The sequence below is a fragment of the Gastrolobium bilobum genome, unplaced genomic scaffold, assembly GCF_033153095.1.
Source record: "Gastrolobium bilobum isolate Gb01-03AN ecotype WA unplaced genomic scaffold, APGP_CSIRO_Gbil_v1 utg10825, whole genome shotgun sequence".
In the NCBI taxonomy this organism is placed as follows: Eukaryota; Viridiplantae; Streptophyta; class Magnoliopsida; order Fabales; family Fabaceae; genus Gastrolobium; species Gastrolobium bilobum.
The window spans coordinates 147257-172639 of NW_026898293.1; the positions used below are offsets into that span (position 1 = coordinate 147257).

The window sequence follows — 25383 nt, forward strand, 5'->3', positions numbered from 1 at the left end:
TATTTCGTATAGGATGTAGCGGTGTGCGTAACCCCAAACTCATTGAATTTGGGTCAGGGCTTTAAACACCGCTCAAAATCAATCTGAGGAGTTGGCTAAACACAAAGCAGTCATGATGTCAAAAGAATGCTCTGCAAATTATGGATCAACTCCCTTTTTTAACTTTCCACTGACGTGTCAAAGTGATCAAGGAAGAGCCAGACAAAACGCAATGCCAAAAAAATCGATGGAAAACCTTCAATCACAAAAAAGAAAAAATAATTGTAAAAGGGGGCGATGCTCATATTCTATGGGTGTAAACGTGTCTGTCATGCCATGGCAATAGCATTCAGAACGAGGAATTATTTATAATCATCGCAAACAGCCCCTTTTCTCTAAAAAAAAACCAGTGAACAAACAACGCAAGCATCGAAAAGAGATCTGAAACTTCTAATTCAACTGCACACATCGCTAAAGATGAAAGACAAGAGATGTAAATATGAAATTAGAGGAAGAGAAGGAATCATCAATGGATTCGAACGCCGCCTTCGTGTCGTAGATGGCTTGCGAATTAAAATGAAAAAGAGGAGGCTCCTATTTAAAGCTGATTGACACTCCTCGCGGCTCGAAACCCTTAACCCTAATCCACGAGTCACTTCAGTTCGGCCTAGCAACACAGAATCCGAAATGGCCTTGGGCTTCTCCCTTTTGGACCCATACAAATTTAACACCCAAATCCTGAAAATACTAACTCAACTATTATTCTTCAGACAAAAAGAATTATTCAAAGGAAACTTTTTATTTCATATTATTAAGTTTTTGGTGTAATTTATAATATCATATAATTTACAAAAAAAAAATGAAATTTCAGGTAAGGTATAAAAGAGTGTAGGTTTTTTTTTTTTTTCCACAACATCAGGGTGGAGACTAGGGATCGATTCCCGCTGAATGCATTCTTAAGGAAGGGCCTGAACCTTTAGGGGGCGTTTGGTACATGAGAAATTTTTATTTGTCCGGGAATCTCGATTTTCAAAAATATGATTTTTGCATTCAATTTACGATAATATCTGAAAATTTAAAATTTAGAAAAATTCAGTTTCCCGGGAATCTCTCAAAATCCCGCATACCAAACGCTCATCGCTGTTCTCCCGCACTCCGAATTAGTCCCATAGCCGGTTCAAAGAGTCGAAGCTCGTGGAGATACCGGAGAAAGCCAACTCGTCTCAAAGAGATAATTAGGTTAAGTAACTCCAAAAAAGAAATTGAACCTATTGGGGCCTATACATCCTTGAGCCCAAGTATGGGCACGAATTCCCAGTGAAGCCCAAGGGTTGGAACGGAAGATTGCGGGAGTGTAAGTAATAATGATACACTGTTGCTATTTTGACAGAGTCCCTTTTGCACAAGGAACAATGACACGCTGTTGCTAGCGAGGGGTTTAAGGAAATATTTAATATGATCCAGGACCACTGAAATTTTTTGGTGCACTTTCTTACATTATTAATATTTTTTTCTTTTTTATTTTTGTTATTTTCTCTCTTTTTCAATTTTATCTTCCTATTTACACTAAAGGACCACCTAAAAAATGATAGTCCCGATTTACAATAAATAATCTCGAGGTCTAATGAATATTGCTTTACTAAATTACTATCTAGAGTTTGAGTTATTTATTGTTTTAATACATATTTAAACATAGTATAATTCATTAAAAAATTCTATGTATATAGTATCAAAGTTTCGTTATAACAAGTTTGATCTTTACTACTTCACTTTCTTTTGTGAAATTTTTTAACATAGATATGCTGGGTCTTATATATCATCTTCCCTTCAAGCCCAATGAACTCTCGTGTGAAGAAGCGTATTAAAAAATAGTATAAATCATTAAAAAGTCCTCACCCGTCAACTTAAACTTTTGAGTTAAATTATTTTTTTACAAAACCAATTAAGAGTTAAACTTAGATCTCTAATAATTTTTTTATTAATTATTATGTTTTAAAAATTATATGTGGTTTAATATAATACACAAGGATTGTAATTTTTTAATAATCTTAATTTCAATAAAATATAATTACATTTAATTAAATTATTTTTTGTTAAATATTTATTTATTTTATTTTATTAATGTTTTTATTTTCTTATAATAAAAATACAAATAAGTAATGATAAAATTAAAATATATATATATGATTAAAACTTCCCAAAGAAATATATATATATGGAAATACATTTCTCAAGCAGCTTGAGATAAGTTTATCTCCGGCTACTCCAAAACTACGTCGTTTTGTTTATTTATTTCCTTATATTAATTGATTCACCTTTGAATGGTTATGATTCCCTTTTTCTCTCTCTTCCTTTATCACCATTGATCCATCTTTGTACGGTTATGATTTAGTAGCTGGAGATAAGATTATATCAAGCAGCTTGAGAAACGATAAGCCCATATATATATATATAGGTGAGATCTTTTGACACCAGTGTCAAATTTAAAATTTGACATATCATCTGAGAGTCATTAGATAAAAAAGATCAATATTTTTTGATCTAATAGCTATCAGATGAAGTGTCAAAGGATCCTACTTCTAATTTAAATTTATGCCAGACTCATAAATAAGTTTGCTTTTACAGATATTTTTAATATGATAATTTAAGATTAATCAGTAAATGGTTGTTGCAGGTTAACTAATGATTTGAGTCCAAATTTTGGATATGCAGCTGTGTTAAAATATTGATAGAATTTTTTTTTCTGTTATTGTTATCATATGAGGCTTGAATCGGATTATTTAAGTAACTCACGGAGAAATTCAAAAAATATGAAAGCTTGTACCAGGAAGCTAGAATTCAAGCTTTGCATAGCCATGCTCATAAGAAGAAAGTACTCGCAATCCATTGTTTCAAAAGGCTATACATGGATATTTACATTTGCGAGGAGCTTTGTTTTCTAGTTGAGTATATAGGATTGGTTCTCAGCAATGCCTTGTATTTTCATGCTCAATATCAAATCAATTGTATTTTCAGGTCAAAACATGTATGTATTACTAGTATTCTCATAAGCATTAGTCTAAAATTAATTATGCAAAATGGTCGCAACTAGTTATTAATCCAGAAGTCCGTTATTCCAAAGTTCGAATTTGATTGTTCTCTTATAAGAATAACTTATCATTGGGTCAAACTTTATTAAATTAATAATATACTAGCTTAGTTATATAGACTTCTTAAGGTTTTAATTCTGTTTTCAAACGGACACGGGATTGATATGAGGTCGAATTTAAAAATAGAACCATGTACATAAAAAAATAAAAATAGAACTTAAAAAGAAGAAGCGAGGCATCAATATTGCCCTATAAAGGAAGAAGCAAAATATTAATATCAAACCGAATATATAAAAGAAAAGTCCATGATCTGTATTATTAGTTTTCAGCTTATTTGTCCTGAACGGTTATATCAGTGGCATATTTATCTGAATGTCAAATTTCAGCAATAATAAATTAAAAAGAAAAAATAACTCAATCTATTCCTTGCGAGCAAGCTATAAATTTGGGCAATGGGCAACGTACCAAACGTATATATTATGGCAGAAAGCCCGACATCGATTGCTTTTGTCAACATTATTATTTGAATCAAAGTTTTTTTTTTCTACTAAAAAAAATGGAAATGGTGGAAAAAAATCATGACATGGTCATGTGAGAAGATCACAATCATACAAAGGTAAATTAACGGTTATGATTTTATAACTACCTATTTTAATATATTTTCTCTTTCCTATTTTATTACCATTGATCTACCTTTGTATGGTTATGATTTTCCACATGACATGGTCATATGATTTTTCACATTAGAGGATTCGGATCCAAAAAAAATAGAGTTGTGTTTTTGGTTCGTGAATCAAAGTAGTTGAACATTATATTTACAGTTACGGCATACCATACATATTTGTGATGGAAAATACCAATATTAAATTTTGGGTTTGGTGTTTGTCATTTTAAATGACATAAGTTATGTCATTTTAGGAGAGAGATAGACACAGAAAAACGGAAATCATGAAAGAGAGAAAGTGAGTGGTTTTTTTAATTTAAAATTCAAATCTTCTGTATCTGTATCTCTCTTAAAATGATATAATTTTCTATCATTTAAAATGACAAATACTTTTCCCTTAAATTTTATAATATCGTCATAACGTTTCTTGACGAAGCAAACTGCGTGTGTGTGTATATATATATATATATGAGAAAATCAATTCTTATACTATATGTGACAAATTTCTCTCTTACATACTTTCGAAAACTGTGTCACATTTTTCTTTTTTTTTCTTTTTTCATATGGTGGAGCCCATAAATTTATCTCTATGACATGAGATAACTTATCTACTTTGATATGATATTAATAAAACGCATTATATATATATATATATATTACAACTTCTATCTCTTAAAAAAAAAGAAGGTACAACTTCCATTATTTTAATATCAAAAATATTTTTGACCAACGTTGCAAGGACTTAAAAAAATCAAGATCCAGCAGCCTTTTTCTAACTATGTAAGAAAGGTATGAACGTTATTTAATGTCATGAATATTATTTGTTGATTACGTGCTTCACCGTTTTACGTAACCTTCTTTTTCTTGACATTAATATCATCGAAGTACCTCGGTAGTTGTTAATTACACCACAAGTAAAAGAAAATGTTCATGGCATGTAATTTATTGGGTAAATATCATTTTTGGTTCCTAACAAAAAATACGATTTCTACTTTAGTCCCTTGCAAAAGAAAAAATAGTGAGTTGGCCCATAACAAATTCAAAGTGGACTCATTTAGTTGAAATCGTGGTCCCTCGCAATTTCAAAAAAAACCCATATTAGTCTCTCAAAAAGACTAAATTGAGTCCATTTTGAATTTGTTAAGGATCAACTGACTAATTTTCTTTTTGTAAGGGACTAAAGTGGGGACCGCATTTTTTGTTAGGGACCCAAAAGAATATTTATTCTAATTTTTTTTGTGTATATAATATTATTTTTAGTATAATTTGGAAGTATCCTCATCCAACCTCTTCCGGTCACCTTGCTCTCGGGAGGCTAGCTCCTCATTGGAACAGTGGTGTATTGAACTTCGCTACAAGATGAAGGATGAGACTAATTCTCCTATTCGAGGAGGGAGTCATTGGAACAACGAGTGCATTGAGCTCCGTTATCGGATGAAAGATGAGACTAATCCCTCATTCAAGAAGAAGACACGTCCTCTCAAAATATTTTTCAAAAATTTGCGTGAGACAGAATTTGAACCCTCACTTGAACAAACCCTTAAGAGTTGCCAACTGAACTAGCATTGCAGTTATTTTTACTAACCTGTAAACTCGACATATTTATAAGAGCAAATGACTTTGTGATTTTTATAGGTATACGGTACTTCTCTACCTGCTCCAAATCATTGGTTCATTCATTGTAAAAAGGGGGGAAAAGTGTAATCGTCCAAATCGAATTAACACGATTTTGGTTGGTTTGATTTTGTTGAAGTTGAGTGATTTTTTTTATTTCCCAGATTTAATTCAATTTAACCTGAACTCAAAAAAGTAGTTTGGGTTATTTTTATTTTTTTGAGATATTTCAATTAAGACTTTAAATTCTCCCAAAGGCCATACTTACTTAATTACCCGGCACCAACTGAGCTACAATCATTTGATAGGTTAATTTATTTTTGTCAATATAAAAAATGGAATTTGATTATAAAATAAAAAAAAATGAAACAGAAGAGAATGAGCTGGCTATACTTTTGGGAAATATGATGTATTTTGCTTTCGGCCCATATATCTGGCGTGAAGCTATCATGTTTCATACTTGTTGGTTTGTCTTCTCCCCTGTGAATTAATCTACAAGCTAACTCCCTCCAACAGAATTTGGATTATTTAAGCGATAATAATGAAGAAACTCGTGCTATAACCCCTTATATTTCACAAGAACCTAAAGAGAAATGAGAATTACATATCATTGATAGCGAGCAGCAACTCATCCATAACATGGAGAACACCAAGAACAGCTTCAGCAACTATACCTATAATGATGTTTATTGTGATGAAATAGTAAGCGTTCCCTTCTCATGGGAATACAAACCTGGTCTCTCCAAAGTACTCACTCATCAGCTATCTAACAATGACACAAGGCGCAGTAATTTAGTGCTCCGGCCTCCTCCATGCTCATCATCAAGGAGTGGAGCTGATAAACTTCGCGTTGAGGACAGAGAGAGTCCTTTTATTCAATGTTCAGTTCAGCCTTCTTCACGGAGAATCAGTTCGTTTGGAATGGAAAGTCAGAAAGAAGACCCTTTTTTTGAAGCTTACAAGAAATGCACCAAAAGCCCCTTTACGACCAATCGGTCCCGTAAGAGTAATTCGAACAATGGATCTTGGCCTAACATAATGAAGTACATGCATATATTTTCCTGCAAGTATTCCAGCGATGTTATGAGCATGGTTTAGTTGTAATCTCTGTTTTTTTTTTATTGTCTTAATTGGGGGATTATTTAGTTTGTTTATCAATTGCAGTGGATTACTGTGATCGGTTTATTATTTATATTCGTACCAAATTAATGACAGTCCGAGACTCTTGTTAAAATCTCGATTAATCATTACGATTTTATGTTTTTACGATTTTTTTTCTTTATCAAAATGATTTTACTAATATTTCAAACGTTTTTATGTTTTAATAATTGTTTTATATTATAATTTTACGTTTTACAATTTTTTAATTTTTTTTCGATTTTATTTAAGATCTCAATTTTAACAATATTGTCGAGACGATGGCAACTCTTCAAATACCATAAACCATTTATAAAATCTATTTAAGAAATGTCTCTCGTTTCGAAGAGGGAAGAGGGAGGGAGAAAAAGAAAATGAAGAAAGATAAAAAAATGTTTTAATTTTGTCCAACGTGTCTCCAAAATAGATTCTCTTATATCTTAATAACTAGTTTAATTACCGCAGCCTCCAATAAACGGTGATTCTTGTCTTTGCATGCCTCCAAATACATGGTCCCTTTTTCCTTATTCTCAAAACCGCCGGCTATGATCGTTTGTATGTGTTTTGATTCTTGTAGAGCTAATTAATAGGAACATTAATTTTCTTCTCTATATCATAATGATTAATGGTTGAGGAACATAACTGAAGATTCGCCAAATAAATTTGACAACAGGGAAAAACAGAATTGGAAAAAAATGATATGCTAATTTGCAGGGGGTATAATTAAAGTTGTATTCCTATAATATATCCAAAATCAGGGTTTGGTTTTGATTATGATTTCCTAATACCCCTCAAGTTGAAGCACGAATATCTTTAATGCCTTCCACGTGAGATTGAGGAATTGACCACAACTAAGAGACTTGGATAAGATATATTTGCCAATAGAATGTAGTGAACAGGGTTTATTTCTACCTTCCTATTTTGTTCTTTCATGAAATCGAAATTTCTACCTTCAAGTTTTGTTCTTTCATGAAATAGAAATTGGGTGCAATATATATATATGTGGAGCCATTAGTTTTTATTCGGTTTCACGAGAGAATTATCAACAAAGATATTAATTCTCTTTGATCACAAAAACAAAAAATCTAGAGAACGAAAAAAAAAAAAAATCAGATGCGCACAGGACAAGAGCATATTACCTCTGATACCATTACAAAAAGAAGAAGAAAAAATCTTATTTGTAATGATTGGAAGCTAGAGTCCCTGTATGCATATGTTAAAAGAGATGTAATATAAAAAAATGGGATATAATCCGTTTACAATTTTTTGTGTGCAAATTACACTAAGTACAACCGGTCGTACACTGCATGATTAAAGTATGACCAGTCGTACTTAGTGTAGTTTGTAAACAAAAAAATTTGTATATATAACCTACCCCTAAAAAAATTATTGATCAACTTCACATAATTGGAGTTTTAGGTGAGATCGTTACTTTAGGGAAATTTTTAATATGGTCACTAAAAAATTGATACTTGAATATTTTTTTTTTCTCCTCAACTTTTTCTCTGACGTTCGTCCTACCAAATTTTTTTAGCACACAAACCATAGAAATATCGTTCTTGCTTTAGATGGTAGCAGAGCTTCGATAACTGTGGGATAGGGGACACAACCATATCCAAATTTATGATATGATATTTTGCCTAAGAAAAAATCGTATTATATTTTTTTGAAATTATAAATTTTATGTCAAATGTTAGATAATAAGTAATAAAAATTATAAACATATAAAAAAATTACAAATTAAGTAATAAAAATTACAGACCGTAAAAGTTATAGATTTTTATTACTCAGTTTGTAAATTTAATTAATTTATTACGTACTAAATTTATAACATTTAAAAAGATAATATGATACTCTATTTTTTTTTTCAAAGAGTATCAAATTATCATAATTTAGGATTTTGAATAGTATTCCTAAAGTTTAGGAATACAAAAGGTTCCTATAATAACTTTTAAAAGTCGTTGGTTTGATTTTGACAATGATCTCCTAGTACTAATAAAAACAATAATAGTTATATAAGAATTTTAATAATAAAGATGGCAAAATAGCTAATTGATTCAACATTTCTTTTCGGCAGGCTTTCCTACTACAGAAATTGATTCAACATGGCTTCGTCGTGGTCGTATTAATATAAGCATGATTTTAGGGGGAAATATCACTTTTCTTTAGGATAACATTTCGGTGTGACTTTTAGGGTTGATCTTATAAGTAAGAATAAGAGAATTTAGATTTATTTATGGGAATAACTATGATTTGAGTTTTCTGAATTAGGGATGCATTTTAGAAAAAAATTACAAATTATAACACGGTTGATTGAAAAATCAATAAATGAAATTGTGATAATATATATGCTCATATATAACAAATAGTGACGGTGTTAAAACCATTTCGTTGATTTTTCAATTAACTTAAAATTCTGTATTTTTTTTTCTCTAAAGTGCATTCCTTATATTTAGAGGAGTCAAATTTTAAAAATATAGTATACTTATTTGGATTTTTTTTTAAAAGTTGTTTCTGATTTTTTTTTTGAAATAACTAATAAAAAATAAAAGCTATTTATGTTTGCATGAAATAGTGGAGAACTTTTTTTTCATAGCTTTTCCTTGTTATGAAAAACTCTTATTTCATAAGAAAAGCTTAATTATTTTAGTCCTTTAATTTAATTTAAGAAAAGCTAATTCAAACCCTAAAATATTGTAATTTTTTTCATCAAGAAATTACATATATATACAAACAGTATATAAACCAAGTTAACCATCTAAAGTTTGTTTTATACCCATCTAACGCTTCATTTGTTGTCTTGTTCGAGTGATGCAGACCGTGTGAACTTGGTCTTCTCTTTTTTTTCCAACTCCTCCATCTTTTCTTTGCAATTTCGTTTCAAAGCCAAAAACAAATTGTCTATATATGCTCACGTTTTATGTGCTTGTCCCACAGGATGTGATGTTAATTAAGAACAACCTAGTGGAACAAATATATATAAAAGCCTTGTAGAATCAAGCTTCACCACCTCAATAATCATATATTGTATTGATATATAGGAATTGTCCTTTCTCCTTTACAATGAGTCAACCATCAGCGGGAAAGATACCCTTCTCATGGGAAAGAAAGCCTGGTATCTCCAAGGTAACTATAGCTGAAAGTTTCCAAAGAGAACACAAATTTGTGCCCAGGCTGCAACCCCCTCCGTGCACAACAGAAGCTGCTAGGAATTCTGTTCGTGATTTCCAAATTCCACTTCCTCCTTGCGCTTTTCAGCCTCCTTATTATGGAATGCCTTCCAAGAAAGACCTGAACTGGATGCAAGACCATGATCCTTTTTTTGCTGCTTACAAAGAATGCACCAAGAGTACCAAAAGCGCTGAGAGGAACAATAAGTTACTGAAAAATGGTATCGAGACCAAGTTACGGAATAGCATGTTTTTTTTCTCTTGCAAGCGATCCTGCGCTGTTCGTGACAATAATTTTGTCAGGATCACTTACTTACCACACAACCTAGATAAAGATTGATTGATCGATGTGTTTGTCTTTTTGATTTATTTTTGTGTTGGGGACATCCTCTTTCCAAGTCAAATTATTGTGATATCAGTTTGTCAATAAATAGATAAACAAAAAATTATTGTGGATCAGCACTCCACGCTCTTATATTCTTCAAAGGGCAATTATTCCCCAAAATGTTATAGTTACTGGTAGTAGGCATCGATCAATATCAAATTCCAATTTGATTAAATTTTACAAATTCCAAGTTACATGAATAATATATTACTGCTTCATATTTACATGAAATAATATCTCTGGGATCTGTTATCTAGTGAATGTATGGATTCGCTTATTTTTTTTAAAAATGATTATCCTTTCGTTCTGATTATAAGTTGTTTTGAATACAAAATAAACTAATCTAATCACACATTCTTATTGATGGTGAAATTTGATTCTCTAATCAATTGTTCCTCTAATTAATTGTATTGCGGTTACATGCACCGGAGGTGAAATGCTGAATCTGTCGGTTCAGCCAAAGGTCTCGTTCGTGACTTTTGCTTTATGATCAGGTTCATAGTGTGACAATTTGATGCTGGAAAGACACATAGTAGTGATAGTGCATGTCTACCTATATTGGTTGTTAAAACATTGCTTGAGAATATGTTGAATGACAATTATACGTCCGACAAAATGGGTTCGACCTATATAACCTGGACCGCCTAAGTCAAAACGGATTGAACCCGTTATGAGACGGGTTAGCCCGTACATCCCAACACTCCCATAGCGATGCCACAAACCCCATGGCAAATATTTAGTTTTTTAGGAAAATGTTCAAATACCCCTCATGGACTTTATCCTATATATTATGCAACAAATATGCCCTTACTTTCTTGTGTTTTTTATTTATTTATCATTTACCCCTTCTACTTTTTTCCATCCAAATCCCTCACTAACAAAGTTAAAAATTTAATCAATATGTCTATTTTACCCTTCTTACAAAAAAATAATAAAATATCATCCAAATGGCTAGGGCCAAAATTATAGATTTACAAAAAAAATAAAAAAATAAATCAAATGTCAAAGGCATCAAATATCATCTTACAATAATTCCTAATTCATTATTTTCTCTAAATAATTAATCTACTTTTGTACGACCAACGCACGACAACCAAAACTTTTCCACATCAATCAGAGTTGTAAATCTGGTTTTATATCAACCGTTTTGAAAATATAGCGCTACAAGTGAGCAACTATTTCACGTTAAACAAAATTATAAAGCTGCTCTAAAATATATTGTACAATGACAAATAGTGCAAAACCAAATTTGACAAGCTCGACGTTCAAAGGTAAAATGCTTTTGTCTCTGTATTATGTATTTAAATTGTTTGACCTTCATTAGGTGACAAAGAAGCAACACCGTGTTTCCCTCCTCGAGCACCATCTACCAATTCAAGATACCATTGTTATAATATATAGATATAAAATAAAATAACATGAAAATCAATTGTATAATATTACATTTCGTTCTGTCTCCTTGTAGGAGGTTGAGATATACGTGTAGGAACTCGACTCCGAGCTCTCTAGCATGAATAAGCCTGTTGCGCTTGCTCTCTTCAATGTCAAGCCCTCCTTTGGACTAGTGTTTCTCCAGTGATAGATGCCTTACAATTTCGAATGTTGTGTCCCTCCACGCCACAATTTACACATCGGATAGGTTTATTAATCCTCGTCACCTTATAAGGATTTTGAGGCTCATCAGATTGCTTTCGCCTCATTTTCTTAGGCCTATTGTGTGGCTTCTTGATAACAGGAGCCGCAATAACAGTCTGGCGCTTCTGGCGCTAGTCCCACGCAAGTAAACAGAAGCTCTTTTAAAGTCTGGCGCGGTAGATTCGAAGTTATAATGCTGATAACGCTAGTTTTGTGCTATTGGCGCGGAAAAACAAAGGCTTTTTTAAGTTATTAGCACTGGTAATGAACTTGGTGCTTTTGGAGTTGTGAAACAGAAGGTGAATTCATCTTTGACGCTTCCAGTGCCAACTTGGCGCTGATAGCGCGGCTGTACTGGAGCTTCTCTTCTTTTGTTCATGTGATTTAATCTCATTTTTGTGTGAATTTTCCTACAAAACATGAGATTTTCAATGAGAGTAAGCTTGAGAATAGATTAACAATCTTTATCTCAATTATATGACTTTTTGGGTCAACTTAGATTGAATCCTTGTTTATTTTGACCTTTAAAACATAGTATGCTGGAAGCATATCACTGGGGTCCTGAGAAATGACATTCAATGTAAATTGCAAATTGTGAAGCCTTTTTATGAACATAAATAGTGTTTAACAACATTAATGTAAAATTAAAGAAACATGGAGTTGTGCCAAAAAAGTAAAAGAAGAAAGCCTTGCAGATCTGTGTATTTTTTATTTTATTTTTCATTGACATAACAAAGACTCCACTTACATTGTATATATATATATTTTAAAATATTTGTTATTTAAAATTTTATGCAATAATTGTAAATAAATTTGTATATGATAAATAGCTCTATCATGAAGAATCGTTCTTTTAAATACAAATCCCTTTAGCAGTTCACTCTGATATACTAACAATAGGAAGTAAAATAAGTGTAAAATTGACTTAAATATCTTTATTAATTTATAGCAACACAACTATATATATTTCAGTTCAAGTTTACTTATAAAATTATGTTATTCTTATTAAAAAATTGTTCAAGTAAAATATAAAACTTCATTAACAGTACATTATAAATAAAATCCTTTTTCTTTTTTTATAAACTTCACCACTCAATGAGACACTGAACCTCAACCTAGATCATATAAAACACAATAAATAAATAAATTAAACACTATATAAATTGAAAACATATTGTCATTCTTCTTAATACTTGAATTAATAAGAAAGAAACCCTTAACCTCAAAGAACGATTTAAAAATGTTTGGTATGATAATTCAATTGTCAAACATAAGCCTTCATAATTTCTTCTTCTTCTGAAAATCGGAAAACTATTTTAAAAAATGAGTGGAGAAACACTATAGCCAAACAAGTTTTAATCAAATTATTTTTCACTATCTTAACATACCAGACAACTCTATTCTTCCATTCCCTCATGTTGTAAGAATAGAACCACTTATTTCTGCATCGAAAATGGTTAAGTCTATTAATAATATTTATTATTATACATATTAGGATTAATTAATTTTTTGAGTCTAAAAAAGAACAAAATTACTGCAACTATACCATTATGTTATGCATCGAAAATTGTTAAGCCTATTAATAATATTTATTATTATGTCTATTATGATTATTAATTATACCTATTTACAATTGAAAAGTAAAACTATTTCCAATACATCATGTGTCTCTTCGTAAGTCATTCAATATGCCTATATAATGTTTGCGTGCTCCTTACAGCTTTCAATACACAATGTGTCTCGTAATTTACGTTATTTGCCCATAAACTTTCATTTTTGCATATATTATATAATAATAAATTTTGAATGTGCAGAGAGACGATGAAAAGAGAATAGAACTATTGGAGCATTGTATTAATGTGAAAACACTACAACAAAATTTCTCTTTAGCCACGGCAAAAATCATGGCAAAATATGATAAAAACCGTGGCTAAATAAGTTGTCCACTGTTTGAAAAACCGTGGCTAAAACGAGCGTTGCATTATTTTAACCACGGTGTTTTTTGCATTTAAGCACGGTCTGAATGAGTGTGGTAACATTGTATTAGCCACGGCTTCTGTTATATTAGCCACGTTTATTCGTGGCTAAACTATTTGTATACCAATGATCAAAAGTTTTATTTTGCCACAAACAGAACCGTGGCTAATTATAAGGAATTTTTAAAAAAAATAAAAAATATTACGATTTCTCCCAATAATATAAAACACAAATAATAAAAATTGCATTTGATGCAAGAACCAAAAATCAGATTAAGATAATAAAATAAAGTGTAGTACACAATTTAACACAATACAATTTTTTTTCCATTCATATAATTAAATCATGTTTTCTATACAATTTCTCAAAATTCATATTTTTTTTCCATTTCATATAAGCTCACGGAGTTTCCTTTACCAACAAAAGGAACTAATTACGTTTTCCACTTACATCATTTAAGAGAAGCAATTCCCATATAAAGCTAAAACTATATGTTTGCAATTGTCACAAAACATCTATAAAATATTAACTCCGTTGTTCAACTAAACAAAATATGACAACACATTTTTTAAATCTATCTTCCAAAAATTGTTGTATGCATCCTATCCTTTTAAAAGGACTTATCAGCAAATCATACCTATATAAAAAAAATTAAATAAGATATACTAAAATGTCACATAACTTTTCAATGTCAAGAAATTACTATTTTTTTTTTAGATAAGAACAAACATTTAAAAGCATTAATTCTGTTAAGAGGAGAAGCATAAACCTCCAGGCCCACCTATTCAAAAGTAAACCATCAAACAATAAATTAGTAAGCAATTGAAAATAAATATAAATATAAATAATTAAAAGACAAAATGCAAAACTTTTCCTATATTATTGCATTTTTTGAGTTGAAATTTCTCCACTAGAAGTATCTATCTTTATGTACACAGCAAAATTAAACAGCATTGAGGTAAAAAGTAACATTGAAGTATCTATCCGCTATAATGAGTACTGTGCAATACACAAATTGTATGTGACAATAAAAGAGTCTCTTCAACATATATCTAAATATTTCTGATTACTAGATATGTATTGCATGATACATATATTATCATGTACAATACTAAAAACTATAATAATGATAATAACTAAAACAAGTTTTGTGTTTCGATAAATTCCCGAGAGCCTAAAATAGATGGTGAAATTCCATTGATTTATGGACTCAAAAATAATCCACGTATGACTACCCAACCAAAAAAGAAAGAAAGAACTAAATTAAAGAAAAGTACAAAAGAGAATGAAAAAATTACATGCTGACCTACTTCCACGCAATATGTTGGCTTCACTTAGTTCCAAGTATACTTGAATAACCTCTTGGACATAACATATTTGAGTCCATCAGATTTAACACTAGATAAGATTCTAACACTGAAACAATTTATTTACTACCTCAAGCCTTTAAATCAACATTAATTTTGAATATCAAAAAAATGAATAAAATTATAAACATAACAAAATTATCTTCTTTCAATAACTTTTTGCATTCCCGAGAGCCTAAGGATATAGTTATTAATTATTATAACGAGATGGTCAAAAGTGAAATTCCATTCTCAATCAATCCTATGTCATGCGGGTAGAGCTTTAATAGAAATTAAATGAGACAGAGAGAAACATCGAAGGAGTTCAGAATTTTTTAGTGGTTTAAGTGTTTTAGACTTTTTGTTACTCTACAGTTCAATGACTAACACAACAATACAAAACACAAGATTAGGCATGCAGTGAGTTGATCATGCACCAACTTGACATTCAAATGCAAACTAGGACATCCAAGTCTGGTTTAGTTACAATTTACTTCTATTCCTAAAACAGATATAGTATATAAGTGATATGCTCTGCTAAAAAGGGATGATCAAAGTACCAAAGTTGCTATAATTGGCGTTAGACTTAGTAAACAAGAGATCTAATCACCACTACCAGATAGTGCCAATTTCAAAGTTGCAAGTTAGGATAGATTTGAACTATACATTTTAGTTCAACCCACACCAGAGATATTATAAAATTGATAAACAATGGGGAAAATACCAAAGGAGGTTGAATACTCATTTATAAACAGAGATTATGAAAAAGACTATTTATTTTGAGTCCTACGAAATTGTTACATTGGTAGATAGGTTCTACTTAATGCAAATAAAATTTTACCATCAAAATACTAATCACAATATTTCTAAGCTCCAAAAAGTGCAAAACAGAAATCCCTTCACAATGAATATTCATAATTTTCCCAAACAATTTAACAATTTATAGTCTGAACTTAATGACAATTATCCAAAACTACGTGGCACACAAACCAATATCACCCAGATGTTATGCAAATGATTTATTTAGAAATATATGACTGCCAAATGTATTTGTCAACAGATGTTCCAAATCTGCGTGCATTTTTGTTAAAGGCAAGAATATAACAAGAAATCCGATCTCAGAGAAAAACATGAATAAAACAGACAAGGAATATGGATTAGCTTGGAAATTCCAATGTTAACACGTACTCTAGTTCCATATAGAGACACACATCAGCATAGCAGTTCAGTGGAATCAACTAGCAACTAAAATTATGTCCCAAATATAACAGAACAATAACTAATAAGGCAAGCATGTAAATTAAATTCCGAAATTCTATCATTTTCGGTTAATTTATCAATAAGCAATTTAAATATGCCATTATAAATAAAATTAACAGAAAATAAAAAAAAACATATTTCTCATATTAACAATGAAAAAAAAACTGTTGTAATGTAAAATAACAAAACTGAAATCAAATGGTATGTGAAAGCTCACGAAGACGTTTCTCCAAGTCATCCAATTTAGCACCCCAGTGGTTATTTATGCAAAGTGGGCGAACATTGTTGAAGTCCGCAGCACTTTCTTCCATGCGACTGACCGCAGAGGATGATCCCCTCTGTTGCTCCTGCTTATTATTATTCTTCTTCTTCTTATGAGCACTTGCTCTCTGCAACGCCCAAAGTACATCTGACCCTCTAATCTGCGCTTCCCCGCCTTCTTGCTTTCATTGTTGTTGTTGTTGCTTCCCTGCCTCTGAAATGATTTATCCAAAACTACTGCAGAAAGTGATGTTTCCAAATGTTGGGTTTATAATTTGCAGAAACACACCATATCAATCTAATAGAGCATTATTCAGATATTCATCTTCTCTCATTTCCTTCTTCCTTATTTAATCCTAATAATTTTAAAGTCATGTCATTCTTTACCATTGAAACAATTGATCAAACATGTGGCACACAAACCAATATCACCCAGAATTTTCTAATACACTCAAAACAATAGTTCCACAATCTCCACCAAACCATACGAGCTGCACTAAAACAAGAAGGAAAAGCAACGAAAACTACAAGACCATACCTTAACAAGTGAACATGATGTCCAACAAAATCCAAAAATGAGTCATTTGTACGCAGAAAATTCGAACGAACTCGAATCGAAAGCTCAATTGAGCTTAGAAACTCAAGGAAACAGTGAAAACAATGTTCCTGAAATACAAAAAAGAAAAAGAAAATAAGAAAAATCATAAATTAGTTTTAAGCTATTGTTAATGAAACTAGCTCAGAAACTAAAAATTAACGAAAACAAAGCAAACACTCACTTAAAATTCGTACAAATCTGAAGGAAAAACATATGGAAAAAGGAAAACTCGGATTCAGGGGTGAAATTCAAAATTCAGATGGAAATGGGATTAAGATCCGTAGCTTGTGAAGGAACAGAAGAAGAATCGAACAATATTTGAATAAGAGAGAGCGAAACCTGGAGGAAAAATCACACCAATAATCACATCTTAGAGCAAGAGAGAGAAAGAGAAATAGGGTTTGTGGTGAAGAGGAAAGAAACGATCCTAACGTGTGCCCATGCTATTTTTTTATTTTTGAAAGAGCTCATTTTTTTTGTTAACTCTGGTCACGTAGCTAATATATACTGGTCACTATATTAGTCATTACTAAATTGCAACGTAATATAAGCATTGCTAAATTGTCGTGGTAAAATACCGTTTTTGGTGTAGTGAAAGGTTGAAATTCTTCATCTTCACTAACTCTTATACAAATAATAAAACCAAAAATCGATTAGAAATAAAAATACCCTGATGTTATAATATGTTATTATTAATTTTATTTAAAATTATTATATATATATATAATTATTAAATTGTAAAATATTAAATTAAGTATATAAATTCAAATGTGTGTAAGCTTAATAAGAAAGAAACCCTTAATTCTATCTTTAATTAGTGCCTTTTGATGATAGGCTCAAATCTTTCTTCATAAATGTTAGTATATTTTCAACGGTCAAACAAAAGCGATCATCATCATAGTTCTTCTAGCAATGGTATGTATATATAAATGTTTAAACCAACAATTTACATTTACAAATTAAGTTTATAATCAATTCTTATTATATGCAAGTTATGTATACTAACAAATATATCATGTATTAGATTCATATTTTTATTTTTATTTTAAATACAAAAATATAAGTACAAAAATATATAAGAGAAATTATATTAAAAATTATAAAATAAATATGAATAATTTAAATAAAATAAAAATTAAATTAAAAGAGATAAATATTAGATATCATAAAAGAATTCTTAATTAATAAAAATATTTGAATTTGAAATTTTAAAAAGTTAAGAATAATATGTGTCATTCTTTAATGGAGACTAGAATAAAGTTTTTTGAATGTATAAGCAATTAAGATTTGGAGAGAGAAAAATATAATTTTTTTAATTAAAAGATAATCAATTAAGATTTTGGGAGTATAAAAAGTTTTAACATAAAAGGAGAAATTTAAAAGTAATTAATAATTTGAGTTTTTTTTTTGTGGAATTTAAAAGTAATTTAAAACTATAGAAATTATTGACAGATAGTAATCTAGACGTCATCTCACTATAAGAACCTCTCTTTTTTTTGGACAAATATAAAAATATATTACACACTGATATAAAATGATGACAGTTAGAGATGGCAAAATGAGTTCTGCCTGGCGGGCGGGCTCGCCCTGCCCGCCAATATGTTTTTATAATTAAATTAAAATTCCACCCTTCATCTTTTATAATTAAATTCCTAAGTATGATTTCAATCTAATTTGTAAAATTTCAAATATTAAGGCTACAAATCCTTGCAAAAAAATAAATATTTATTTTTTTAATTACTCAATTAAAAGGAATGACCATTCAATATTTTTGAATATATCATTATATAATGTTATTCATGATTAATTGTTTTCAACCCGATGAGTAGTTGACTTTTCATATTCTTCACCAAATTTTTGTCGGTAGAGTTTAAGTATTATTGAGATTAAATACGATTCATTAAATACATGCGTATATATATGTTAATTTTGTGAATAATTTTTTATACTTATGCAGTTAAGCTAATGAATGGTTTTTTGGTATTACTACATTCAACTTCAATTATGAAGTGTTTGTTAGAATATCCAACGTACTGAGTTCTAACTCAAATATTTGCCAACTCTAATATTATGTCATAAATACACACACTTCAGAGCGTCGATTTAGAGGCAATTATAGAAAATATAGATAGATAATAATCTAGATGCAACTGTAAGAACCTTTTTGTGTGGATAAATATAAAAACTTTGAAATGCTGACGTTAGAGGTGGCAAAATGGGCTCAGCCCGGTAACATGCCCGCCAACGCATTAGAGGTGCTTGATAGTATTTGTCATCGACATAAACTAAGAGGACAATGAATGAGTGAGAGTTGGCCAAGATAAACATTGAATGATCAACATTGGCTTGTGTGTATCCAAGTGATAACAAAGCGGAGGAAAGCTTCGCATACCATTGTCGACTTGCCTGTTTCAGGCCATAGAGTGACTTTTGAAGCTTGCAAATGAGGTTTGGCTTTGCTAAGAGATATAGAGGCAGCTTCATATACACATATTTGTGGAGATCACCATGCAAGAACGCATTATTCACGTCCAATTGCTCAAGATGCCAACCTTTTATAGCAACAATCACAAGCAAGGTTCTAACAGATGTAAGCTTCGCAACAGGGGAAAAGGTATCAAAATAATCTACTCATTCTTGTTGGATAAACCCTTTTGCCACTAAACGAGCTTTGTAACATTCAATAGAACCATCAGAGTGATACTTGAAGCTGCATAAGAGGTTATCATTGCTACTTTATGATTCACTATTTGGGCTGTTTTTGTTCAAGTCTCAACTTGGGCTTGGACTTGAGAATTATTGTTCGGCTTCCATAATAGTCACAGCTAGGGGTGTTAACGAGCCGGACCGAGCCGAGTTGAAATTTGATCTTAAAAGACTAAGCCTGTATTTAAATATGTCAGTCTGTCCTAGTCTGTTACCTGTTATGAGTTTAATTATCGGCATGTGGCCTGATTTATTTACAAAAAATTAAAGCCTGATTTAACCTGTTAAAAAAAATAAGACAATAGTAATTTATCCAAACAAAATATACGATTAACAACACCAATAATTCCACAAAGTTCGTAAATTCAATGTATATCCAAACAGTATAATATAGAACAAAATCATTCAAAAAGTATGTTTAACCAATAAAATGGGGTGAAATGAGTTGAGGAGAGTGAGAGAGAAAGCTATTATGAGTAGTATAAAAAATATAAAATAAAAATAAAATTTATATACTAAGTCAGCCTGAGAGGTTTTAAGGTCGAACTTTTGAATTGAAGGCTAAGGCCTTTTTATTAAATGAGCTTTTATACAAATTCAACTCCGATTCCAACAAATAATTTTAGACATGTAAACCTAGACATTCACGAGATGCGCTGAAAACTCCTGATTCGTTAAACACTCCCTTAATTTGAGCACAACATAGTTAGAGGATTTGGTTTCTTGAAAGGAATAGGAATTTGACAGCAGGAAGTCCAAAAAGCTACATGATATTTCTGCATCTTTATTTAGTAAATTATTTTGAGTCCAAATTTACGTTTTAGAATATTTCTGCAGCTCCATGAAGATGGAGAGATTCAATAGTTCGTTGCTAACCTTTTTGCATATTAGTAGATAAAAGAATTTCACCCGCATCTTAGGAAGAATGTTAATTTTGTTTATCAAATATAATTTAATTATTTTCACTCCTATTTTCACTGAACTCGTCTGTGAATCCAGGATAACGGACTGTAAAAAGAAATATTTGGTATTTTTGTTCTCTTGTTGAAGTTTTATTATCAATTACTGTATATACTTTTGTCTTATAAGTGTGGTATTATATTTATTTTGTGACGACTGCTGTATATATGCAAATTCAAATAAATCCTATGTTCCCAGTTGCAGATTTCGTGCAGATAAATGCTGAATCACTGAAGGAGATGACTTAGGCCCCCTTATTTAAGTGCGGCGTAGTGCCTACATGGAGGCAAAACGGCATCTTTAATGGAAAGTATAATAGCTGAATGGCAGCGGCGATAGTGGGTAGAGAGTAGAGACATCATCACTGTGTCCCCACAATGTAATGTTTGAACTTTGAAGTATAATAGTGATATCGATGGGCCTCTGGAACCGCGCTTGTAACTTTCACTTTAAATGCTTGGAGATAAGGGTGGAACACCCTCGCTTATGGGGTGTCTTTTAGTAGTTTAAATGTCTACATCCTATAGACTTATATTTCTTTCGGCTGCATTTCTAATAATGTTATACATACATACATACATGCTGGCATCATATATTATTTCACAATTCACATCTCTGCAGTTTTTGTTATTTAATTATTTCACCTGTATTTGATATAAGGTGCACCCATAAATAAGATTATTATTATTAAGCTTTGCTTTTCAAGAACTTGAGCATCTACAGTCATTAATGGGTAATGGCTATAAGAATTGAATTCATATATCAACCCAGAAAATGAAAAATGCAACATTCATGATGGTTGCGGGCATTTTACCTTCTATAACACGGCAAATTAATTTCAGAGTTAACAATGGGGCTGAGCTAAAGAATTATTATTTGGTAATCAAGGCATAAAATAATCATATAGTGATGAAGAAAAAAAAGTTGGTTATCTGACGGACGGATGAATTAAATTTTGTTCACGGCATAAACGATGACATCACTGATTCACTATTCCAGTCAACAAAAAACGCAAATTATGAAATCATCAAAATGAAAATTCCAATTCGAGGATCGTGGGCATGTTTGTTGTTTCAATTCGAAAATGATAGGGCAACCCATCATTTAAGAATGAAGGGTCAGAAATGGCCTGAAGATTTTAGAATCGAAATGAAGTTGTTATATGGTTGGTTGGTGGCAAAAGTTCAATCATCTCTGATACAATTTCACTGTTCACGCGATCCAAAATTGCATCGGCGATCTGAACGCTAATATCTTTCACTTGCCGCTTGAATTTACTCCATTCATTGATGGAATCCAAGTAATCCAAGGTCAGTAAGTATGTCAGATTTGTCTCATCTGCAGCATGTTGACCCCAGTCTTTTGTTCTCTTCCATAACACCTTTCCGAGCTCTTCAGGTCCCAGGATTTGTTTGTAAACTTGTTGTTTATCATCTTTTTTGGGAAGATTCATCGCAATTTCTCTGACACAATCAAATAGTAGTTGCTTTGTCTTGTGCAATACCCTTGAAGATTTCAACACCTGGGAAACATTAGGCCCAAGGAGATCTCGCAATTCCATAGTATAATTCTCTCTCTTTGATGACTGAATAAGTGAACTCCACAGAGCAGCTGATAATAGTGAATCCTCCGTGATTTTCTTAGGCATAAGGACACCGCAACATCCCGAAACATCCTTGGTCAGTGTTTCATGTGTCGCACAAACTGGTTCATCATTAAATATAGTTGATAATAAAATTAGTTAAAACATATGATTATAATAACCGAAGAAACACACTATTTTGAGATTGTAGAACAGGACAGGACTACCTTCTATGCATCTATGTCTCTGCTTTCCATTGTTGGTAGCCTGCTGGCTTTGTTCGTAAGAGTAACAAAACTAATTAATATGTTTTTTTTTTTTTTTATATTCAGCTTCTCAAAACAAATAGTTTTCACGTTAAAGTAAATCAGAATTTGAGTTCATACCTCTGTGCTCCAATATTGCAGGTGTATGGAGAAAACAAATGTTTATCTTTATGTGACGACAACGAAGTTCCATCTTCATCAATATCTGAGCATGAATTGAACAAGGTTGAGCTGCTAGCGGTTGAGAACCGATCTGTTTCCACAACTGTTTGATCAACACTACCAGCTTCGTAAGGGACACTAACGTTAACACTTTCTTTTCTATTATCAGTGTCACTGATTAAAGTGCTGCTTTGGTTGTGAAAAGCAAGCTTCTTATGCAGAGCTTTTACAACTTTGGAAAATGGCAAGAGAGCTTTTCTCCTTTTGATTAAACCAGAACTTGCCGATTTCTCCAAGCTCTTGCCTGAATCACCATTTGAGCTCCATTTTTTGGAGCACCCTCTTTCTAACAGGTAAACCTCTAAGATGAAAGGTTCTTGTTGCTCCTTTAGAAATTCTTCTAGTCTTTTCTGTGGTTTGGCTGTTGCGGAAGCCATAGAAGGGGACTCAATTGAAGGGTTCGAAATTCGAGTAGTTGAATTGGGTAGGAATATAAAGATGTGGCAGTGAAATGGGGGCGTGATAAGGAACAGAGCAATAAATTTGGATAGAATAAATAGCTGACAGTTTGGGACACTGTAATGGCAGAGATATAAGGATGCTTTGAAGTTTGTGATTTATGTGACACAGTATCTAGTTTTTATGGTTTATTTAACTACTTCCTCTGCTGCCATGAACCTGAATACCCGTACCCCGTGTTAGACGATTTGAACAAATAGTTCTGAATCTCTCTCTCTCTCTCTCTTTTGGCAAACTAATTTCTGAATCATTTGAATTATAGGTGTAATACTGTAATGTTCGTAAGAGAGACATTATACGTTAGTCTCGTTAAATAATTTAAACTCGCCTTCTATTTAATAAACCTCAGATAATAATTAAATAATATATTCTGATTTTTTTTTCTTGACATAAGTAGTCATCTGTCATAAATTTTCATTTTCTTTCGTCAATGCTGATAGTTTAAATTTCAAACGCGGAATATCTAATCAAATAAAAAGATTTTATTATTCATATCAATATATCCACCTCCCGGGATTGTGAGATTTGCAAAAACACCCATGATTAATATTACATTAATCTTTCGCATTTTAAATTTTTAAGATATAACTATATTTAGTAAGTCTTTATAGGAAAAATAATACGTAAGTAGAAAGAAAAGAGTCTCGTTCAATTCTCACATGTCAATTTTGGCAGTAATTTAAATATTTTCATCTTGATACGCCTCACATTCTGAATTAATCTTATAGCCGACTCAAATAGTTGAAGTTCGTGAAAATATCGGAAAAAATCAACTCACCCTAAAAAAATAATTAGAGTTGTGTTAAATTAAAAAAAAAAGTATAAAAATAATTTTTTTAAGAAAAATGTTTTTTTCTTAAAAAAAAGATTTTTTTTCCTTAAAAAAAAAGAATTTTTTAATGTACTACAAGTCAGATATGAGATGCTTTTTACACGAATTATTGGTATACCACTCAATGTTCATGGTGATTGATAGGGGAACATAAAAGCAACGCATCTACTGTGTGTGAATGATATATTATAGTGGGAGCATCATTGAGGAGAGATAACGGTATATTGTCCATAATATAATGGGTTTAGTGTGTATCGTTTTAAAGGATATAAATTATGTCCTTTTAATGACTTATACAAAGTATAATCGGTCATACTTTGTGTAAATTCTAAAAAAATTGTTTTTTTTTTTCACTTTATATGTCAGCGATGTAATTGAGAAGAGAAAAAAAAGCAACTTTTCAGATTTACACAAAATTTAACCGATCCTGCTCTGTGTAAAACACCTAAAAGGACACAAGTTTGTATAATTCAAAAGCATACTTCTTTATTTACAAAAAAAAAAAAGAAAAAAAAAGCATACTTCTTTTTCTCTAATATAATTGATTAAAGGTGGAGATGGGAAGATAGAATGCTGATGAAAAGTGTTAACATAAAACGACATTTTAGTTAAACAACTCTCGCTTACGTTTTTGTTTTATTAGCTTAAGGAGGACGAGTGGATTTGATTTGATTAAAAATGACACCATGATTAAAGGCAATGCAATTATAAAGGATCTCCAATAATATTTTCGAAACACAGCTACGACCACTAATTTGTATTGCTTGCATGCAGTCTAATACTAGCCTGTGATTATGTTGTGTCACGGTCACGGACATGACTGAATTTGTTGTGGGGTTTGTAAACTTGACTTTATTCAAAAAAAAAATATGGGAACACGATATTAATTTATTTGCTGTTGTTAAATCAACTCAACAACTTCGGACGTCATTGATATAAAGTAGATCAGAATTCACATAATTAAGAGTAAACACATATCTACTTTGCTTGATCAATGAAACATACAAACCAGAATATTTTCTTCGCTAAATTCGTACATTTATGCAATTTAGCATTCATACTATTACAATGTATATGAGTATCCCGAAAAAGACAATGAAACTTTAGCAAGTGTGTGAAGGGGGCGGAACCGCGTTAAGTGTTGGCTCTCCTAAATTTAATGGCCATAAACATTTTTCATTTGATAGGTGAAGAAGTTATGGCATCAAAATTGCTCGAATTTCTAATAAATATATGATATG

The 25383-nt window shown here is 31.2% G+C and overlaps 2 protein-coding genes and 1 non-coding gene across 3 annotated transcripts; 1 reads left to right on the top strand and 2 right to left on the bottom strand.

The window, feature by feature from the left end:
- Positions 1-275: 275 nt before the first annotated feature.
- On the bottom strand, positions 276-364 carry LOC133314564 (small nucleolar RNA snoR8a). The gene has a single exon (XR_009751966.1). It is a non-coding gene; the product is annotated as a small nucleolar RNA snoR8a (small nucleolar RNA).
- A 9182-nt stretch (positions 365-9546) lies between these two features.
- Positions 9547-9993, top strand: LOC133314543 (uncharacterized). Its single transcript, XM_061516027.1, has one exon. The coding sequence runs from the start codon at positions 9547-9549 to the stop codon at positions 9991-9993; it is 447 nt and encodes a 148-aa protein (XP_061372011.1).
- Positions 9994-21713: 11720 nt separating this feature from the next.
- On the bottom strand, positions 21714-23542 carry LOC133314558 (uncharacterized). Its single transcript, XM_061516047.1, has 3 exons — positions 22750-23542; positions 22591-22637; positions 21714-22485 (listed from the first exon to the last, which is right to left on the bottom strand). Exons 1-3 carry the CDS (start codon positions 23226-23228, stop codon positions 21920-21922), a joined length of 1092 nt encoding a protein of 363 aa, XP_061372031.1. The 5' UTR covers positions 23229-23542; the 3' UTR covers positions 21714-21919.
- Positions 23543-25383: the final 1841 nt, after the last annotated feature.

Coding starts and splice junctions, on each gene's coding strand:
- LOC133314558 (XM_061516047.1), bottom strand. CDS start 23,228: ATGGCTTCCGCAACAGCCAAACCACAGAAAAGACTAGAAGAATTTCTA. Junction 22,638..22,749: donor TGCAATATTGGAGCACAGAG/GTATGAACTCAA, acceptor TTACGAACAAAG/CCAGCAGGCTACCAACAATG. Junction 22,486..22,590: donor GAGACATAGATGCATAGAAG/GTAGTCCTGTCC, acceptor ATGATGAACCAG/TTTGTGCGACACATGAAACA.
- LOC133314543 (XM_061516027.1), top strand. CDS start 9,547: ATGAGTCAACCATCAGCGGGAAAGATACCCTTCTCATGGGAAAGAAAG.